Source organism: Corvus moneduloides, chromosome 3 (assembly GCF_009650955.1).
Source record: "Corvus moneduloides isolate bCorMon1 chromosome 3, bCorMon1.pri, whole genome shotgun sequence".
NCBI classification, from domain to species: Eukaryota; Metazoa; Chordata; class Aves; order Passeriformes; family Corvidae; genus Corvus; species Corvus moneduloides.
This window is the reverse complement of record NC_045478.1, coordinates 68,424,499-68,443,852: the sequence shown is the minus strand read 5'-3', so window position 1 is coordinate 68,443,852 and position 19,354 is coordinate 68,424,499. Positions and strand designations below refer to the sequence as shown.

Below are 19,354 nucleotides of genomic sequence, written 5' to 3'. Positions count from 1 at the left end.
TACCTCTCCATCTACAGTGTAAACAGAAATCCATTCCACATTCTTTTAAGTCCATAAGGCATCACAGAAGCTTCACTTTACGGTAAAGTGAGACAAGTGAAAACTCCAACTGCTCCAAAGGTGTAGAGGGAGAACTGAATTATTTCTCACCCATGCAACTTACCAACAAAGTATCACACCAGTCCTCAGTCCAGGTTCGAACTCTACTCCAGCCAGCATTAAGGACACACAGCTTCTCCTCCAGGACAGTCTCACTCCCTTCCACCAGAGACTGGAGCGCAGTGCAACTTTCTGTGATGCTCTTCAGATCAGCTTTCCTCCTCTCCAGCTCTCTCAGCACATTCTGAAAACAAGTTCAGCCATTAACATTGCACTGCTCCCAAACACAAGACATGAGGGAGGCAGATTTTTATCTCCACAGGAAACAAATATATTGACTGTGTGCCCATGGGAGGGGCTCACGCTGCAGCAGGGGTGGTGGGGCTGCTGCTCCTGAGAGTGGACCCACGTTGGAGAGGTTGACAGAGAACTGTCTCCTGTGGGAGGGACCCCACGGCCTCACAGGGGAACACTCCTCTCCCAGAGCAGTGGCAGGAAATCTCAGTGATGAACTGACCACAAACCCCCATGCCCTGTCTCCATGCGCTGTCGGTGGGAAGGAGGGAGGGGCTGGGGATAAAAGGTGTTTTAAGGGCTTATTTTACTTCTCATTATCCTCCTCTGATTCTGTTAGCAATAAATTCACTTCATAACTTTAAGTTAAGCCTGTTTTGCCCTTGAAGTGCTTTTTTTTTTCCCCTCCCAGTCCTTATCTCAACTCATGGAGCCTTTGTTAACTTTTTTTTCCTTTCTCTCCTCTGCCCAGCTGTGGCAGGGGAGGGTGAACAAGCAACTTTTGTGGGTGCCTGGTGCTAGGCCAGTGTCAAACCACAATAATCACACTACTCTGTAAGTCCAATTTTAAAAGGCTCTTTTCTGCACTGTAAAGCACAGAACACATTTCAAGAGACGCTCTGGATTTCTCTGTATCTCTTCCTATTAAAGTACTTTTACAGTTGGGAACAATGAGAAATGTGGTAGGCCAAGGCTGAATTTTTTTTTGAGAACCATCACAACTCATTACTGCAGATGTTCAATTCACTGGCTACATATTACAGAATCCCTATTGTTATATTATCTATATAGAGATATGTAAATGTATGTATCTTTAGCTCCGCCCTTTTTTCTAAGTCATCTCTGCTTTTAAATAGTTTTTTTAATCTAAAAAACTCCACCTTCTTTAAAAGTATGTATACTGACATGCAAATTAAGTAATATGTCATCTCTTGAATATCAGTACATTGCTTCCATGTGGAAAATAGACCTCTTGCCATACAAGATCACCCATTATTATTGATGATATCTGCCTACTTAGAAAGCTCTTTGATATCAGTGTACAGTGTGGTAAAGAATGCACTTAATCGCAACCAGTGCCTGGAGCTCCTTGAAGATCTTATTATCTGTGAAGTAAATAATTTATTATTTTATCATAACTTATTGTCTTAGGAACAGAAACAAATACTCAAGTCACTACATTTTAAAACTGCCTCTAGAAAACCTTAAAACAGAAAGGACAACTTTGCATGCAACATAAAGGACTTGTCCTCCTGATGGTGCAGCATAAGAGTCATTATTTGCATGGCATACAAACGTATGGTAAGTATACTTGCAATAAGGATTTAAAAGTTTGTTTGGAGAGGAATCTTGGGGATACTGCCACAGCAAAACTCTACTGCTAATAATTGCTAATCCTGATTGAAATGCATGAGAACAAGTTATATTAGACGTGTTTGCAATTTGGTGAGCTTTCAAGTTTTAACATTGCAGACAGACCCATTCCAGAAGTAAAAAGTGACAGAAAACAAAAACTGGGAAGATCAGTATTACTGAACTGTATCAACTGACACTTGTTGCTAACTCTAAATAATATCCAAATTTCTACAGTGTGAGAAAATACAAAGAAAATCTGAAGCAAAGTAGCTAAGACGTTTGCCTATTTCAATTAAAAGCTTCAACTTGTAGGTGAAAGAAAATAGGGAATTACAGTAGCCGCTTGGTTTGCAAAGTCACGGTTTTGAAGAGAAAGCTGTTTCAATGAAAAGCTACAAACTAAATTTCTCATTAAATGTATTTTGCATTCAATGCACTTTCAGTTTGCTCTACTAATAAAATATTTGACCCAGTCCACAATTATATTTCCTGATAATTTTAGGAATATTATACTTGTGAAATGTGTAAGAGATACAGGAAGTCTTAAATACCTATTAGGATCAAATATGTAGTAATATCCTAAATATTTCACTGGCCATTTAAGGTTGACGCAAGATGCCCAAAATGAAACAGATCAGATTCAGTAAGGTACTGAATATGAACTACTGAATCTACTGAAATTTCAGGATGTGGGAGATTTAGCAACAAGTTACAGGGATTTAAACTCACAGCCACTTCTACATAGTATTGCCATAATGTCAGAGATTTATTCTACAAATATTTAGTAAGCATGCTTACTTTGGCCCAGGCAATTTCTGAATCTAGATCAGAAAGCAAGCTCTCTGAAGTGGACTTCTGCACGAGGTCAGCTTCAGTGGTAGCCAGCCACTCTGACAGAGAGGCAGACTCTTTCCTCATTTTGCGAGCCAGCTGGGTTGCCCTTTCGAGGTCTTGTTTTCCTTCTGTCACCTACAAAAAAAAAAAAATTAAGAGGAAATAAAGAAAACAAAATTAGATTTTTAAAAGACAGCAAACGCAGAAGTGCTAGCCAGCTAAAATATCCACCTAAATATATAAAATCCTTGCATCTTAAAACTGTCTTGCTTTAAGGAAGGACCCTAAAAGGAAAGTTTATAAACATCTGTATCTTACTATACAACACAGAATATATACTAATAATTTTAAACTGAGATACACTTAAAGAAGATAAAGAAACCTGCAGACCAATTTACTTATAGCTAGCAATCACCAAATTGATGTTTATCACTTTATTATGATCCTTTAGCTGAAACTCAAGGGAACATAGAATCCAGTCAGTCACTCACACAGGTAAAATTCAACTCCTCCTAGTAATTTGAAAGGCCTGCTAGCAGAAAGCTGTAAAGAAAAATTTCACTGAACATGTAGTCTGCCCTTGAAAATATATCAGTAAAATTAATATGAAATTTGATGTTTGCTGCAGTATAATCATTTGTGTTTCACACTGGTTCCACAATTAGCCTGGTCAAATTTTAACACAGACTTGAGAATAACTCCAAGCATAGTAGTCAGAATCAATTGACATTTCGAAAAATAGTGCTCTGTTCTCAGCTCAAAAAGAAAAATCATAACATTATACTGCAAATAATTCTGCCTTTCTATCCTTTCCTAATCTCTTGTCTACATGCTTTCTAGAATCCCAACCTTCCTGAATGTTCTCAACTTTACAAGTGCAAAATATTTCCTAGGACCCATTCCAAGATATTCCAACACTGTAATCTAACCCTTTACCCACAGTTCATTCACAGAGCATTGACCAGACATAAATCCACTTGGGATTCCATCTTAATTTAGATAGAGAGTCCTACCTGCCCTGTAAGGGTTTAGCCATTTTTAAACATTTCTCTTGGATAAGTAACTATTCACCTAATAAGAAAATTATGCATATTTAATGCAGTTCATGGGAAATACAGGTTTGCCTGCATTTTCTCTTTCACACTGAGAGCAACCATTTAGATGGACTACAATTCAAAACCATGACACCTCCTAAAAAAACTCAGATTGACTCACACTTGTCACATGACAATCTGAACATAAATTATCTTGAAGGACTTTAATGAATGGCAGGTCAGCTTTGCCAGGGCAATGAAAACTCTGTGAACCTTCCTTCCTTCAAGGCTACCTCTCCTCCAGGGAGGCAAGTGTAATCTTTAATCTCTCAACTGATTGCTTCTGGATGCAGCAACTAGACTACATACTATCAGCTTTAGAATCAAACTTAAAACACTAACTACAAAGAAGGGAAATTACATGCAGACAAATATTCATACATATATTTATTTTTCTTACCTGTGCGCCCAAGTCATTGTAAAGAAATTTCAGTGCTGTCAGTTGTTCATCCATCCCTTTGGGATTATCTGTCTGTTGTTTCTGTACAATTTGCCTTCCTGTCTTGATGACAGTTTCAACTTCCAATTTCACCTCACTGAGGGTCTTATAGAGTTTCTAGAAGCACAAATATGTATATTGGTGATCAATTTGCAGTGAAAATTTTCTGACTCTGCTTCCTTTGAGGACCGTAACTGAAGTTAAGGTCATCAAAGTTGAAGTTAATTGCACTTCAACTCTGAGCTATGAATTAATAGCAATATCTGACAAGAAGATTCCAAACTCCTGATGTTCTATATTTTATTCTAGTTTTTATTTTCTGAAAATGAATAAGATCAATAATTTAACAGTGTTTACTCCAAGGCTAATGTGATCTGTCCTTCATCTTATGTATAGTATTTGTTTTGTTTAGTATATGTTTTGTATTTGTTTAGTATTTGTTTAGTATTTGTTTGTTTATGTATAGTATTTGTTATTTTGCTTCTCCAGAGCATAGGGATGAACCTGGGAAGGGAGTTTATAAAAACTCAGCTGTTCTACCGTATCTATGATCAACAGTCCACTACTTTTATGTCCTATAAGAATACAAGGTTTTTAGTTATCAAGTGCTCTGTTAGCACTTTTCAATGAGTTGCAATAGTTCCATGATGACTCTAAGCAAAATTTCCTTCAGGAGAGAGTTTAAGCAACAAGAACCACACCAAAAAAAAAGCACCCCAAGCAAGAGTCATGAACATTGCATACATACCATGCACTTCTCCAAGTGAGCTTGGATTACATCTGGGTCAGTATCTTTCACATCCAAGACGTGAAGTTCTGCTTTTACACCATCCAACACCCGCTTGCAATCTAACATGCGCTGCTCAAAATTGGCTGGTTTCTGGAAAAGCTGATACTTTGTACATACCTCACGGAGCTTTCTCTGTTTTAATGAATATTATGTTGAAAGATTGTTTTAAATTAGTACATGCACTTCAAAAAAATAACATTTAAAGCATCTCCCACCACAGATTATAACCCATCATACTACCACAAATCAATATATATGGAATATATATATGGAATATATTTGGCTTGGCAAATAACATTGCCATCACCTATTCCTAACCTCTACCTGAGGTGCAATAGAGAGGTAATTCTGTATCATACGCTTTGAAAATACCTACTCTGCTCAAATACAGAGACTTCCTGACTTTCGGCATTTATCCCATGACACTTGTAAAATTTAAGCTTCCTTGTTCAATTCATCTAGGGCTGCTTGTTTCCTTATGAAAGCACATAAAAGCACATACTATTTTCTTCTGAGGTTCAGCTGACTGCACCAAACAATTTACAGGCCGACACAGGAGCGTCTAAGTGCGACTCTCATGTCTTTACCTGCAAAGCATCCAGCTGAGTTCCACCACGGGCAGACCTGCATTCAGGAGAAGCAGGAGGGAAAGAGCGAGCACTTTTCTTCAGCTCCTCTAAGGTGGATTCATGAGCTGCAATCTCAGCTTGAATTTTCTGCCATGTCATAGAAACAGGAAAAAAAATACATTACAAAATTGCTTGCAGAGAGAAGAAGGGGAGCTTTCTTACTACCCAACAGAAGTAAATCTACTTTAAAACTTAAACACCACCAGGTTTATTTTAAATATTCTGTCTTCGGTAACAGCTTGCTAAATTGAAAGCTGCTGTTATTCAATACAACCTTCTTAAAAAAAGAAAACACTCCAGATTACAAAAGATAACACCTGGTGCACCAACACAGGACTGAAATTAATTACTAAGTCTGGGCTGAGCACTATCATGAAATATTTCCAAAAGTTTTGTAGTGAAGAACTATAGAGAAATACCTGGGCCTCCTGGGGCATCTGAAAGGCATCTATTCTATCAGTCAGGTAAGATGTCAGCTGTCTATCCAGATCTCCTAAACTTTCCTGCAAGACCTGCAACATGTGGTTGGTTTCTCGCATGGTCTGAAGCTGCTGCTCCAAGGTGATCTGTCGGCTCACCGCCTGAGAAGGACAGAAAGGTAAGACAAGATGGAGCAGTAATTCAATACAAATTACAGTAGACTTCCTCAAAACAAGGTGGGAGAGACCCAAAAAAAATCCTATGCCTGGAGGACTGGCTAAAAAGAATCCTAGAAAGCAGCAATTTTTGAAGCTTGCTATGGCTTCTGAACCAATAACTGACAAACAGTGGAATAGAAGGAGAGTTCTGCTGCTAGATACATGCAAGATAATGAAAACACACCTCTCCTATCACCTTTGAAGAAAGTATTCTGTTTTAAAACCACACCAGTTTCAAAAACTAGCTATTCAATGGGAAACAGGAACTTTGCAGTAGACCACAGATGAATGCTGTTTGATATGTTAATGTTCACACTCCCTTCAAAACAATAAACTCATTCAGTTATACTGTCAAAACAAATTCACAGTTTTTCTCTTTATTGCCTCTTCCTTCAATAGCATCTGAAGTGTCACTACCTGCACAGGAACACAAATTCCCCACTATCAGCACATGCACAGACCAGTGCATGTGGACACACACACAGAGATGTGGAGAGTTGTCAACAGCCCAGTGTGCCAGTGCTGCAGCTGGCAAAGCAAACAGGTTTTTATATGGCAATGAAGTAGTTTGAACAGGAAAAACAGTAGTCAATGCTAACTTAAATGCCAGCACACATTCATGTTGCTCATTGTAATGAAGATGAACCAAAATCTCCTCTTACATTTCATCAGTGACAGAAAAATCTCCCATTCTACAATTCAGCAGGGGCTTGTATTATTAGGATACAGAACACAAGTCACAAACCTGTGCTACCTGAAATACAGCTAGTCTTCCTCTGCTTATTAAATCTATAAAAGACTAGACTGAAGTAGGAGAAGAGCAAAAGGACAACCCAACAGATGAGTAATGAGAAGAATGTTTTCCTTCTGTTCTTTATTTCAGTGTGACTTCTTCCTAGCTATTTCTAAGAGTGAAAATGTCACTTATGCTCCTCATTTTTACAGTTGGGGAGAAAATGACCAGTATTTATGGCAGTAGCAAGGCAATATTAAGTTGTTAATATTAAGCTGTTCCTTGAGTTTCGAATTGCCTTTTTGTCAAAGTTATCTGAAAAATACCAGGGCATCCCTACAGTGCATGGTTGCAAAACAAAACTTGACTCATGGCGAGAAAAACAGAGAAGCATATTACTCTTTGGATATTTTTACAAATTGAAAACAGCTGAGAACACTGACGCTTTTTATTCCCTCTATTGCAGTCTGGCATCTTTGAATTCAGCTAACAACAGTTATCTCAGACTTAAGGTGAAGTCTACTTCAACCCTAACCCCAAGTTCTTACCAAGTGACTCAATTCCTCATAGCGGGCATTGAAAGCTTCCAATTTTTCACTGATGATGTCATCGAGAATCCCTCCATCAATCAATGTCTGCCCAAGTTCCCGAATCTGGGTTCGGTTATCAGCTGGGTGACGCAAGACTGATTCCAGGGACTAATTAGAAAAAGTTTTAAAGGTCAAGACACTGAATACTATTGTATTTCCAGAGCTGGAAATCTGGTTGCATACACAAGCTTAACACATCAAATGTCTTGAGAGTGCTCTAAAAGCATAAATTAGTTACGGCTTAATTCATAATGGCACATGTCATTATGGCACAGAGGTGATTTTACTTTAGATAATTAAACTTCACAGCCCTTCTTCCCTACTCATATCATTTCATACAGCTATAGCCCTGGAAGGAATTAATCCATTTACACAGGCTAGGAGAGAGCATTTTATCACAGTACCAAGTATGGCACTATCACATACAGTAAAAGTCCACTTTAGGTGGAGGATCTTACAAATATCCATTTCCAATTCAGACTAATATGTTCATTTAATGTGAAGAATCAGAATACTCAGCACATTTCAGTATGCTACTGAAGTGCAGAATTTTATTTTTTTTAAACATAGCTGTCTGAAAAGTTACTCATCTGATAGAATCATTATAATACCTCAAGAGCATCATTGACAGCATCCAATTTATCAGGCAGATTTCCTGTCATTTGCACCCTTTCTTCCAGATTGTTTAGCCAAGCTGTTTCTAAATCAAGATAGTGAAGCAGCTCAATCCAACAGGACCACACTTCCTAGGAGCAACAGGAAAAAAAAAAAAATTAGCCTAGAATGCCAGGCATAGGTCATATACCTTATGACCAACTTAAAGATATGTGTCGGAGAAATTCACCTAAAAGAGACAAGTAGAAAATAATAAAAAATATGCCATGGTACAGTATGTTCTAGATAGAAAAACCTCCAGGTAAATCTGGAAGATACAGAGAAATGAGCATAGTAGTCTCTAAACTCGTGCTAAAACTATCACTGACAAGGCTCGTATAACTATGTAAGAATGTAACAAAATGCAAATGTAACAAAATCCTCTTTGAAAGACAGGACACACACACCCTAACCCAGGCCATAATCACATATTCTGATTATTATTGGATTTCAACCTTTAATTTCTGCTAAGTTCCTTTTTTGCCATTTTGGAAAACACACAGATGAGTAACAGGTCTGTGAGACAAGTTTACTTATTTGCCAAAGCATTGAATACAATACAATTATAAAAACAAAGTTAGATGGTGTGTTATGAATTCCAAAGACATCATCCCAAGGGAAAGTAATCTTGGAAAGGAGTAAAATGCATTTATGCTGAAGCTACTGTATTCAGACATTTGCAGTGTCCTTCTCCATTCCCCTTTTTTGCCACCTGTTTTATTTTACAGAATCACAGAATCTATCAGGTTGGAAAAGATCTCAGAGATCGAGTCCAACCTGTGACCAAACACCACCCTGACAACAACATCATGGCACTAAGTGCCACATCCAGTCTTGCTTTAAACACCTCCAGGGACAGTGACTCCACCACCTCCCTGGGCAGCCCATTCCAATGTCTAATCATTCTTTCTGAGAAGAAATTCTTCCCAATGTCCAACCTAAACCTCCTCTGGAGCCGCTTGAAGCCATTTCCTCTCATCCTGTCACTGGCCTCAGAGAAGAGGCTGACCCCTACCTGGCTACAGCCTCCTTTCAGGCAGTTGTAGAGAGCAATAAGGTCACCCCTGAGCCTCCTTTTCTCCAGGCTAAACACCCCCAGCTCCCTCAGCAGCTCCTCATAGTACTTGTGCTCCAGGCCTTCCACCAGCTTTGCTGACCTTCTCAGCACCCTAATGTCCTCCTTTTAGTGAGAGGCCCAGAAGTGGACAAAGCACTCAAGGGTGTGGCCTCACCAGTGCCAAGTACCTACAGAGGGACAACCACTTCCCTAGTCCTGCTGGCCACACTGTTTCTAATACATGTCAAGATGCCATTCTGAGCCACAAGGGCACACTGCTGGCTCACATTCCATGGGTGTGTATCAGAACCCCCAGGTCCTTTTTCCATTGGACATCTTCCAGGCACTCTTCCCCCAGCCTATAGCACTACGTGGGGCTGTTGTGACCCAAGTCTAGCACCTGGCACTTGGTCTTGTCGAACTTCATACCTTTGGCTTCAGCCCACCAAATCAGCCTGTCCAGATTCCTCCGCAGAGCCTTCCTACCCTCCAGCAGACCAATACTCCCACCCAGCTTGGTGTCATCCACAGATTTACTAAGGGTAGACTTGATACCCTCCATCCAGATCATCAGTAAAAGTATTGAACAGATATGACTAAGCAGAGAGCTATCCTTCTTACCTCCAAAGTGTGGCATTTCCCCCGGATCCGATTGCACAGTAGTTGGTAGTTCTCCAGCACAACGTTCAACTCGGTTGCCAGGTCCTGACCACTGGATGGCACTTTGGTGACCAACATCTTGATGTTGTCTTTGAGAATCTTCACCCTCACCTCCTTCTGCAACACATCCTCCTTCGCTCTCTGTCAAAAAAACATGTTACACGATCAGCCTTCAATTGCCCTACACTCAGCTACTCACCACTCAAATCAAAGATCAGCAGTTTTCCACTGGAGGTCTTGTTGCCAATCTATTTCTTGGGCCTGAACATAACATACAGCACTAACTTGCATGGAATTCAGATCATGGTAGCAAGCGTTGAAAGATCCTGTTTTATTAAGCATACAGATGTATTTACCATTTATGGTTTGTTCATTAAAAACAATCATGACTCAAACCAAAAAAATAATTAAGTTCAGTGCTATTTCTATGCCATCATGCCAACAGGAAAAACAAATTAACCAGAAGAAAAAGAAAATTGACGTTTGCTAAAAACAAGCGTATCAGGAATAAAAAGGTAGGGTGAACTTACAGAAATTATGAGTCTCAGAGCTCAGTAACTATCTCCCAAAGTTATCCAGGGAAGATGATGTAATTACTCAGAACACGTGCAACTACAAAGCTGGAACCTCCCCCATAGCTGTTGGGTGTGCTTCAGGAACACACAAAAAGGACAGCTAGAAGAATTCCTTCAATCTAACTACACTCAGAGGAGCCTGGCAACACACATTCAGGATAAGTACAGTACAACTCCCAACACACAGATCTAGAGAAACTGTATTATCACTTGTCAAATTTTGCCTTAGCCAGAAATAAGGAAGAAGGAAGCTGGAAGACGGAAGACAGATCAGGCAGACCAGTCTGAGTCTCCCTGCTGAGACAAATAAAACGCTTCAGAAATAGAGACTTTCTTTTCAGATTTCAAAAATAGTTTTATGCAGTTGAAATACCTCTGATAAATAAGGCATTGCACTTTATTGTAGAATCTAGCATAATTTTTGTACATATATTTCAAGATGTCTTCTAAATGTAAAGCGATTTAAAAAAGTCAGTTAATAGAAGCGCAAAGAATAGAAAATTTTGGAAACATTTTATGGCACGATTATTAAAAAACACCTAGCCTTATCTTAAACCTATTCTTCCAAATGTCAGCAGGAGTTCCACTCTCTGTTCAAATGAGAGCAGAACTAGCAAACTTAAAACCATGTGCAAAAATGTGCCAAATCCAGAGAGTGCTCTTTCCCAGTCCTAGAAGTAGTCCTAGGATAATATTGTTACTGCAAATGAAAGAGGAATTGTGTTACAATAAGCTTTCTAGCTCACTGACATAACTGTCATAACATACACAATATAATCTGGATTTGACAAAGGTAAATGTACTCAAAGTCTCACAGATTTGCCAATGAAAGGAAGGTTTTTTTCTTTCCTTGGCTTGTGTTCAGCCAGCTGTCAGACTGTGTGATGTCAAATGGCTTCAAAGGACATGAACACATTAAAACTGTTGTTAAGGACTGCTTCAAAAAACCCCTTCGAAAAGAACAATTCAAAATTTCAAATAGCTTTATCAAAGCACTTGTAAGGGAGAAATTTTTTTTTATGATCCATCAAGTAACAGTATAGTGGATACTCATTTAAAAAGTGTACACATAAGTCAAAACATTTATGAAGATATGACTGAGCTCTCAGATTAAAAAGCAGAGAATTATTTACTCTGTACATATATCCATGAAAATTATCTCTTCAACTGACAATATTTTAATGAGACAAAAATATCTCCTTCCTTTCCATTTCTTTGGCCACCAGACCCAAAACCAGAGAAGCAGGGACCAACATCACTCACCGATCCTTGTAGATGGCTTCCAACTCATGATATTAAAAAAAAAAAAAAAATCACTGTTTGCAACAGATGATGAACACATGATAACCTTAAAACACACCTGTTTTAAAGTGATTATCTAAATGTGGAGTTACAATATTTATGGGACAAGAAACTGAGGTCCAAGAGCTAAAAGCAGAAGAATGTTTTTACAACCACTAATTTAGATAGAAGTAAAAGATAGATGATACTATACCTTTCTCAAGTTTTGTCTTCTGCAAAAACTTCCTATATTGTTACTGTTTAATATGCTATACATAAGCCTGACTCAACAGCTGGGGATGCTGTTATTTATTATTAAATCCCTACCCCTCGTAGCCAAAAAGAACATCTGCTTTTATAGTTTATGCTTTAAAAATCAAAAATTCCACAAAGCAAAGATGAAAAATATCACTAATCTTGTCATGACCCAAGTTTCTTTCCACAAATTTAATTCCATAAATGGTCAACCCCCAAAGCCGTAAAGTTTTGTTTCTCTTTCATCAAGCCTCTACAATGAGCTGGCACTGCTGACCTTCATTTCCTCTACTGCATTCTCTAGCTCTTCAGGGGACTTGTATTCAAAATCTTTCTCCAAATATTCTTCTTCAGCTTGGGTCATCCATTCTTGCATCTCTGCCAAATCCTTCTTCAGATTTACAGCTTTTTCCTGACTTTCAGACAGGCGATTTTTCTGACTAATGATCTAGAATCCAAGGTGGAGAAAGAAATAGCAGCTTTGTTACTTAAATGTCCTTGCATATGTGAAAAAACACAAGTCTTTTTTAAAACATTTCACTACCAAAACCTTTTCAGGCTTTTTGAATTAACAAAACACTTTTACATGCATACACAGACTTATGAACCCTTTTTAGCAGATCAACAAAATCTAGAAGTGAGGGAAGGAGAAATACGGCTTTTTTTTCCCCCTTCATTGAATGTAAACTGGTAACAATCCCTGGAAAAAGTCAGACAGAGTAAAATCCCCTTCTGATTACAAGTATCACATAGTTAGATATATCTTTATAATGAGCAATAAAACACTCTCAGGCCTCACTTCTTTCCACAACCCAGACAATCTGGATCTATATCAACAGCAAGGCTCTCCAACACAGATTTTTATCAGGAATTGCAACAAAAGAAGTATGTTTCTACAGACAGCAGAAAGCTTCCACCCAAAAGAAACTACTAAATACACTGCAGTGGTAGTCTATTTATAGCCTTTTATTTTTCAAAGCTGCTTGGAAGCAGACAAAAATTATGCAGGAACAGAATAATATTCCAGACTTCAGAAACAACGAAAAATAGTCAGACTTTCCTCCCACACTCCCCAGAAAGAGCAGCATAAAGAAAAGTGAACAAATTAATTTTTAATTACAAACAATTAAAGAGTTTATTTTGCTCCTTACAGTTAGATACCAAGAAATATGTGTATTCAAATTGGACTTCAGCCACTCTGACAGTGGAACTAAAACATTCTTACCCACTGTTTCACCACTTCCCCTCTTCACCATCCTCCCAATGCCACACAAGCTGACAGCTGCAGTAACAGGCAAGCACTAGCAACATGTGGAGAACTCACCTGTTTGCTCAGTTTCTCCCATTGAGTCTGGCAGTCTACTAGCCTAGACTTAGTCCAAGTATTTATGCTTGCAATGGGCTGAGCTCTTAGAGCAGCCTCTACTTCTTTCATCTCTTTCAGTGATGGTTCAATTGTCTCCATATCATTGATGAACATCTGAACACACATCAGAGAAAATTAATGCTGTTCTTTAGCAAGATATTACATTAATTTATAACAGTATCAGTAATTTTGCAACTTTTAATTATTCCAGAAAGACTTTTTGGAGCAGATCAATACTGTGTTCAATACCAGACTGCTTAAAATAGTCCTTCAGTGGTTCAAAACATCAGAACTATGCAACTAAAGAACAAAGTACAGCTTGCCATACACAGAATGAACATTTTCATATGCCAAATGCCAACGCCAAAACAACACAAGTTTGAAGATTACATGCACTAAATATTCTGCTGTTTCTGGTATGCCTCAATTTCTATTCTTCTCCTGGGAACAAACATTTGAAGGTACACTGTAATTACTTACTATAAGATGGAATTCTACGTAACTGTGAACATTATGGGCCACTGACTAGCCAGGAATCTTCCTTGTAAGACAGATGCAACTCTAAACTTTAGGACTTTAATCAGAGTTATTTACTTCTTACTTTTACTGCCCTTGTAAGTTTAATGCAGAAAGCACTTTTCACCCACAAGTTCAATTCCATAATCACAAAAAAATTGGGGAATATATATATAAACTTTTTATAGAGGAAATAACACCAACTTGTAGGTAATTACTTGTAAATACAGTGAAGACCTTTGAAAAGCACAAAATACTATAGCTACACAAAAGAAACCAACTCAAACATGCCCTGAAGAAAGATAAAAATTTTTCTGGTGGGCTTTATGAAATATGCTATGGAGAATACTTAATAATACAAGCAAAATTATAAAGAAAAGATGCTACTTGTTATTTCAAAAGATTCCTTTTAAGAGCAAAACTCACTGTGCACTGATCAAGTTGCCTTTGAAGTCCTTCACTATCTCCTTGAACAGCCTTTTCTGTCATTAAGAAGTCTTTCACACCATCCATCCACTTCTGAACAACTTTTGAGTCAGTCTAAATCAAATAGAACAAGGAACAGTTGATACATTGCTGTGATGAAGAATGTATGGCTGTTGCATTTCAATTTCTAGCAGCTGGCAAAGGGTATTTTACAAGCTGCTGGCATAGTCTTGGTTTTGAATAAGATCAATTTTGGTTTAGTTTTTGGGTTTGTTTTGATGGGGTTTTTGGGAGGAAAAGGGGTATCCCAAATTTCTCCCTCCTCAAATTTATATGAATGTTAAATTCGCAATAGTGGTAATCTTCCATCCACAAGAGCATGGTTTAAGTGACACGCCACTGTTCCAGGCTATCTATCCCACCAAAGCACAGGATCAGGTAAGGAGGAGAGCATGGCTTCAAGAATGATGTGGTTATTCTTCACATGAAGGATCTGGCTGAAGGCTGGAAATATGCCTAAAACCTATGGTAAAAAAAAGGTATGACTGTTTCCACTGCACTTTTTTGAAAGACAAATGCATTCCCAAGGAAAAGAGAGGGCCCTAGAACAACATATATGTGGAGAAGAGGAGTGAATAATGCTAAACATCCTTGACAGGTAGAAACTGTGCTGGGAAAGCCATTTGCATAAGTGAGACACACATAAAACGAAAAAAACAGATAGGATCAGACTAACTACTAAAATTTTAAAAAATCAGCCTAGCTGTTTGAGACCAATAGCAGCTACTGTACTCACTAGAGCAACTCCTAGGGGAAAAAGTAAACACACACCCAATTTCAGAATAATCTGATCTAACAATTGGCAGTTGCCTTATACCCTGCAATGAGGTAGGAAGGGAAAGAGACAGAAGCATGGTCATCTCCTTCCCGTGCAATCATGGATGTTCCAAATCATCCTTACAAACAAAACCAACATAAACTTAGAGATTTGCACAGAGACAGATTTTCCTTCCTCTGGTTCAATCAACTTGTGGTTGACATTTTTTACTAATATAGCTGGACTATTTGGTTGGAGTTTTTAATAGATGGCATCTATTTATCCTGACACAATCATCACAGAACAGCTCATCAGCTTCACCTTCTACTCTGCATGTCACAGAGAAAGAAAGCATACACTCCATTTCCTTAAAAACCTCACACTAACAGTTTTTGCAAGATCAGTATGTTTTACACACTGTTTCTCAAAAAACGTGTGCACTAATGAAAATCCATTAGACTAAGTTCATGCTTATTTTTAGATCAATGCTACCATTTGAGGTCAAAGTCATGACATTTTCTTCATTCCTTTTCCATTTTGGATTAATTTCCTGCAGATGATTAGCCTGGAAACCATTTTCCAAAAAACAGACCCCAGGATGGTTAACAGTGAACTATGGCTTAATGTAAAAAAATACGTATCTATAAAGGGTGTCATTTGACAAGGCACTTCAGCACATAACTAATTTAGCTTCCTTACAATAAGCTATTTACATCAGTAGCTGAAAGGAATTAAGTGGGATTACTCAAAGTTAGACACACATTTAAATAACTTGCTGAATCATAAACCAAGCCTACAAAAGTTTAATTATGTAAATGCTCCTGCATTGCACAGGTAAATAATTATCAGTGGTCAAATAACCAGTGTAGGTTGTTGATGTACAAGAGCTCACAATTTTTAAAACAAACATCCTCATCATAGAATGGTTTGAGTTGGAAGGCACCCTAAAGATCATCCAATCCAACCCACCAGCCATGGGCAGCGTCATCTTCCACTAGACCCCATCCAAATGGGCCTTGGAAACTTCCATGGATGAAGCATCCACAGCTTCTCTGGACAACGTTTTCCACTGCCTGACCGCCCTCACAGCAAGGAATTTCTTCCTAATATCCAATCTAAACCTACCCTCTTTCAGTTTAGAGCCCGTTATCCCTTGTCCTATCCCTACATGCCCATGTGAAAAGTTCTCCTTCAGCTCTCTTGCAGTATCGCTTTAGGTACTGGAATTCTGCTATAAGGTCTTCCTTACAGAGCTTCACTTCTCCAGGATCAGTTTTTAAAATTTATTCCAAGCCAGAACAAAGATCAAATGTATTGAATCTTGTTTACTCCTAGAAAAACCACATGATGTACAGCCATGCAGCAGATTTAAAAGATCTGAAAATGATACATAATCAAAGATGCAGCAAGCCATACATTACTAGAGGTATGATAACAGAGAATACAAGATAAAGAAATTTTCTTCTAGAAAATACAAGGTGCAAAACTGATAAAGTGAGCCTTCTCTACTTTTCCTATCACATGAGTATTACAGTCTTCCCAGTAAAACATTACTCCCAGTTCATGTCACTAATGCACGTGTTGTCAGCTTGGGGGAGCCTCTGTCACACCACAAATAACAGAGGAGCCACCTAAGCAGCAGGACACACAGGCAGATCTGCCACTGACATGCTCATCAGACTAACAAGGGCATCTTAGTCATTGTTCACCTGTCTGCTCACTGTCAAAATGAAAATATTTACATTGTTTCTTTTCAAAAACCTAAATGTGAGGAGTGTTGTTTTGGGAAATGTCAGTTTTTAAAGGTGATTTAGGAAATAAAAGGATCATTAAAAATAAACTAATACTTGCATGTAGTTGCACATAAACCACATGTCCTCCAAGCACTGACATTCACTGTTTTTTTATTTTCTTCCCCACTTCAATTTTTTTTTCCTTTTAATAGCCAGGTGCTTCAACCCCTCTCTTAGCCAAGGAGATCCTGCCCAGCCATTCTCCAAACTCATCTTTTATCTCTGGTTTGGTGTCTGCACCAGGACAAGTTAGATCCAGGTGTGTCCAGTGCTGTCCCCAGCATTTTTATTCAGCTTGTTCCAGATTGTCATTTTTATTTATACAGTATTAAACTACAAAGATCTCTGTATAGACAATTACCAAAGGAAAAATCAGAGAATATAGTATGACTGTCCCTCCACTGACAGCTTTACAAAACATTTAGAAAACACAGGAATTGTGTACTTAAAAATATAGTTCATAAGAAAACACAGTGTAAGCCCCATATTTTGACAGATAGCATCAGTAGGTATTTCTTTCATTTTCAATTATTTAACAATATTAATAGTTTAATTTTAATAAAGCAACTATATAATAATTGCTTCCCTTGTTTCTTCGGCTACAATTTCCTTTTTGGCTTCTGTACTTCCTTTTAAGATAACAGGAAAGTTTTTAACATCTTGCTCAAGACCAAATTCTGTTCTCAGATCTACACAAAACAGTGCACTGCTTCACTGCTCTGCCCTCCATAGCAACTCAAAAGTCAAGTGGGCATAAAAATCCATCTTTCACCAGTGAGTGCTTCATATACTTGGTGGTACCAACATCCCTTTGGACAGCTATGGAGAAGAGGGCACTCCACCTTTGAAAAAACTAAATAACTGGTTACTAACTAAAACCCTGCTATGCTAATATGCACACATCTACCCTACTCTCAATATCCTACTCTCAGCTAAACATAAGAGAATTTCAGCTTTCAAGAGCCATTCTGAACATAGTTAAAGCTGTGATTCAGTAAAATAGGTGCATGTACAGGCCACTCAACTGAACATGATTCAAGTGCAGAAAGAAGAATTTTTCACATACAAGAAATTAAGAGAGGAGAAAAAGTGCTGCTAAAACTGAGGAGTGATCAAGATTTTGCTCAGTGTATCTACAGAAAATCAAGGAAACTACAAAGTTGCAATCATTTGAAGAACAAGACTGACAAAGTTGTTGTACAAAGGACACTGAGGCAGGCTTACATGCAGAATATTTATTCTGTCATGCTTAATAATTAATAAGTGTGACCAGAGAGTGCCGGGAAGCAAATGAGACATGGTGGGATATTGTATATTAGGTCAAAGTCAGGAGAAAAATTAATGAGGAGGTGGTTGCTGGAAAGTAATCACCAAGGCTTTGGCTAAGCCTTAGAAGTTAATTTCTTCTGGGCTCCTGTACAAACCACCTCGCTTTGGGCAGTCAGTTCCTGCTGACCAGCCCCACCAGCTGCTCCACAGCTCCACATCATCCCACAGGCTGCTGCAAGTAGCTACTGTAGGATGGGTTTGAAGGAACCAGACTAAAAGCAGAAGCACAAGTACACATGCTCCTGAATACATTTAAGGCAGAGGGGGCTGGGGACAGCTTTTATCTTTATGATTCAGGTAGAACAGCTTAAAAAAAATTAATGACATTTTTCCTCTGAAAGCCTGCAATTCTTTTTCCTACTCATAGGTTGCTCTGTGGCTTTTATTTACAAGTTCACTACCCTAGACTGGATTACCATACCTATGGTATTCATATGCACAGATCCCACACACATGCTGCTGGGAACAGCTCAAGTCCTAAAATTAAAAATAAGTGAATAACACTTCATGAGCAGGATCAAGTTTTTCCCTTTAGGCATTTTTCCACCAGGTAAAACCTTTCACCAGAACATGGGTGTGTACTCTGCTCCTAATGGGTGTGTACTCTGCTCCTAAGCGGTAGCCTGCTGATAGTTGTCCTTTAGTTACAATCTGTTTCCCCTACCATCACTTCTTCCAAGTTTGCAGTTTTAAAAGGGTGGGGGGGGGTGGGGGGGGGAAGAGAAGCTTGAGGATTTTACTGCTTCTGAGCTATAATCAGTAGCGGGTTGTCCAACTTTCTCTGCACCATCATGCAAGTCAATTACCTGGACTTATATTTAAACATATGTATCTATCCTGAGTAGTTGTTAATGATCCTGTCTGGCTTAAAATGAAAAAAAAAAAAAAAAACACCACCACAGTCAAATTGAAATCTGAATGCACTACCAAATAAAGGATCCATTTTCTGCTTAAGAGGGGTGGGAGAGCAAGAATGTAAAGAAACTTCTTTGGAAAAGTGGTGGTGTACATGCCAGTGTTCTGAAGACAGAGCACACAGACAGCTGTTTATGTTTATAAATTGCGTGGTATGACACATCCTCCGTTAAATGGAAAAGAACGTAAATAAATCCGCACATTAAAATATGTT

General features: G+C 38.4%; 1 protein-coding gene across 4 annotated transcripts in view; it reads right to left on the bottom strand.

The window, feature by feature from the left end:
* The window catches only part of UTRN (utrophin), a 356,686-nt gene that overhangs the window by 232,154 nt on the left and 105,178 nt on the right, over positions 1–19,354 (bottom strand). For all 4 annotated transcript variants that reach the window (XM_032102122.1, XM_032102120.1, XM_032102124.1 and 1 more), the window contains 12 exons: positions 14,287–14,400; positions 13,303–13,458; positions 12,256–12,426; positions 9,829–10,008; positions 8,108–8,242; positions 7,455–7,604; positions 5,955–6,116; positions 5,494–5,622; positions 4,865–5,038; positions 4,078–4,233; positions 2,548–2,718; positions 164–343 (listed from right to left, as the gene is read on the bottom strand). In XM_032102122.1, the coding sequence (XP_031958013.1) occupies positions 164–343; positions 2,548–2,718; positions 4,078–4,233; positions 4,865–5,038; positions 5,494–5,622; positions 5,955–6,116; positions 7,455–7,604; positions 8,108–8,242; positions 9,829–10,008; positions 12,256–12,426; positions 13,303–13,458; positions 14,287–14,400 (1,878 nt within the window). The remainder of the gene's footprint in view (positions 1–163; positions 344–2,547; positions 2,719–4,077; positions 4,234–4,864; positions 5,039–5,493; positions 5,623–5,954; positions 6,117–7,454; positions 7,605–8,107; positions 8,243–9,828; positions 10,009–12,255; positions 12,427–13,302; positions 13,459–14,286; positions 14,401–19,354) is intronic.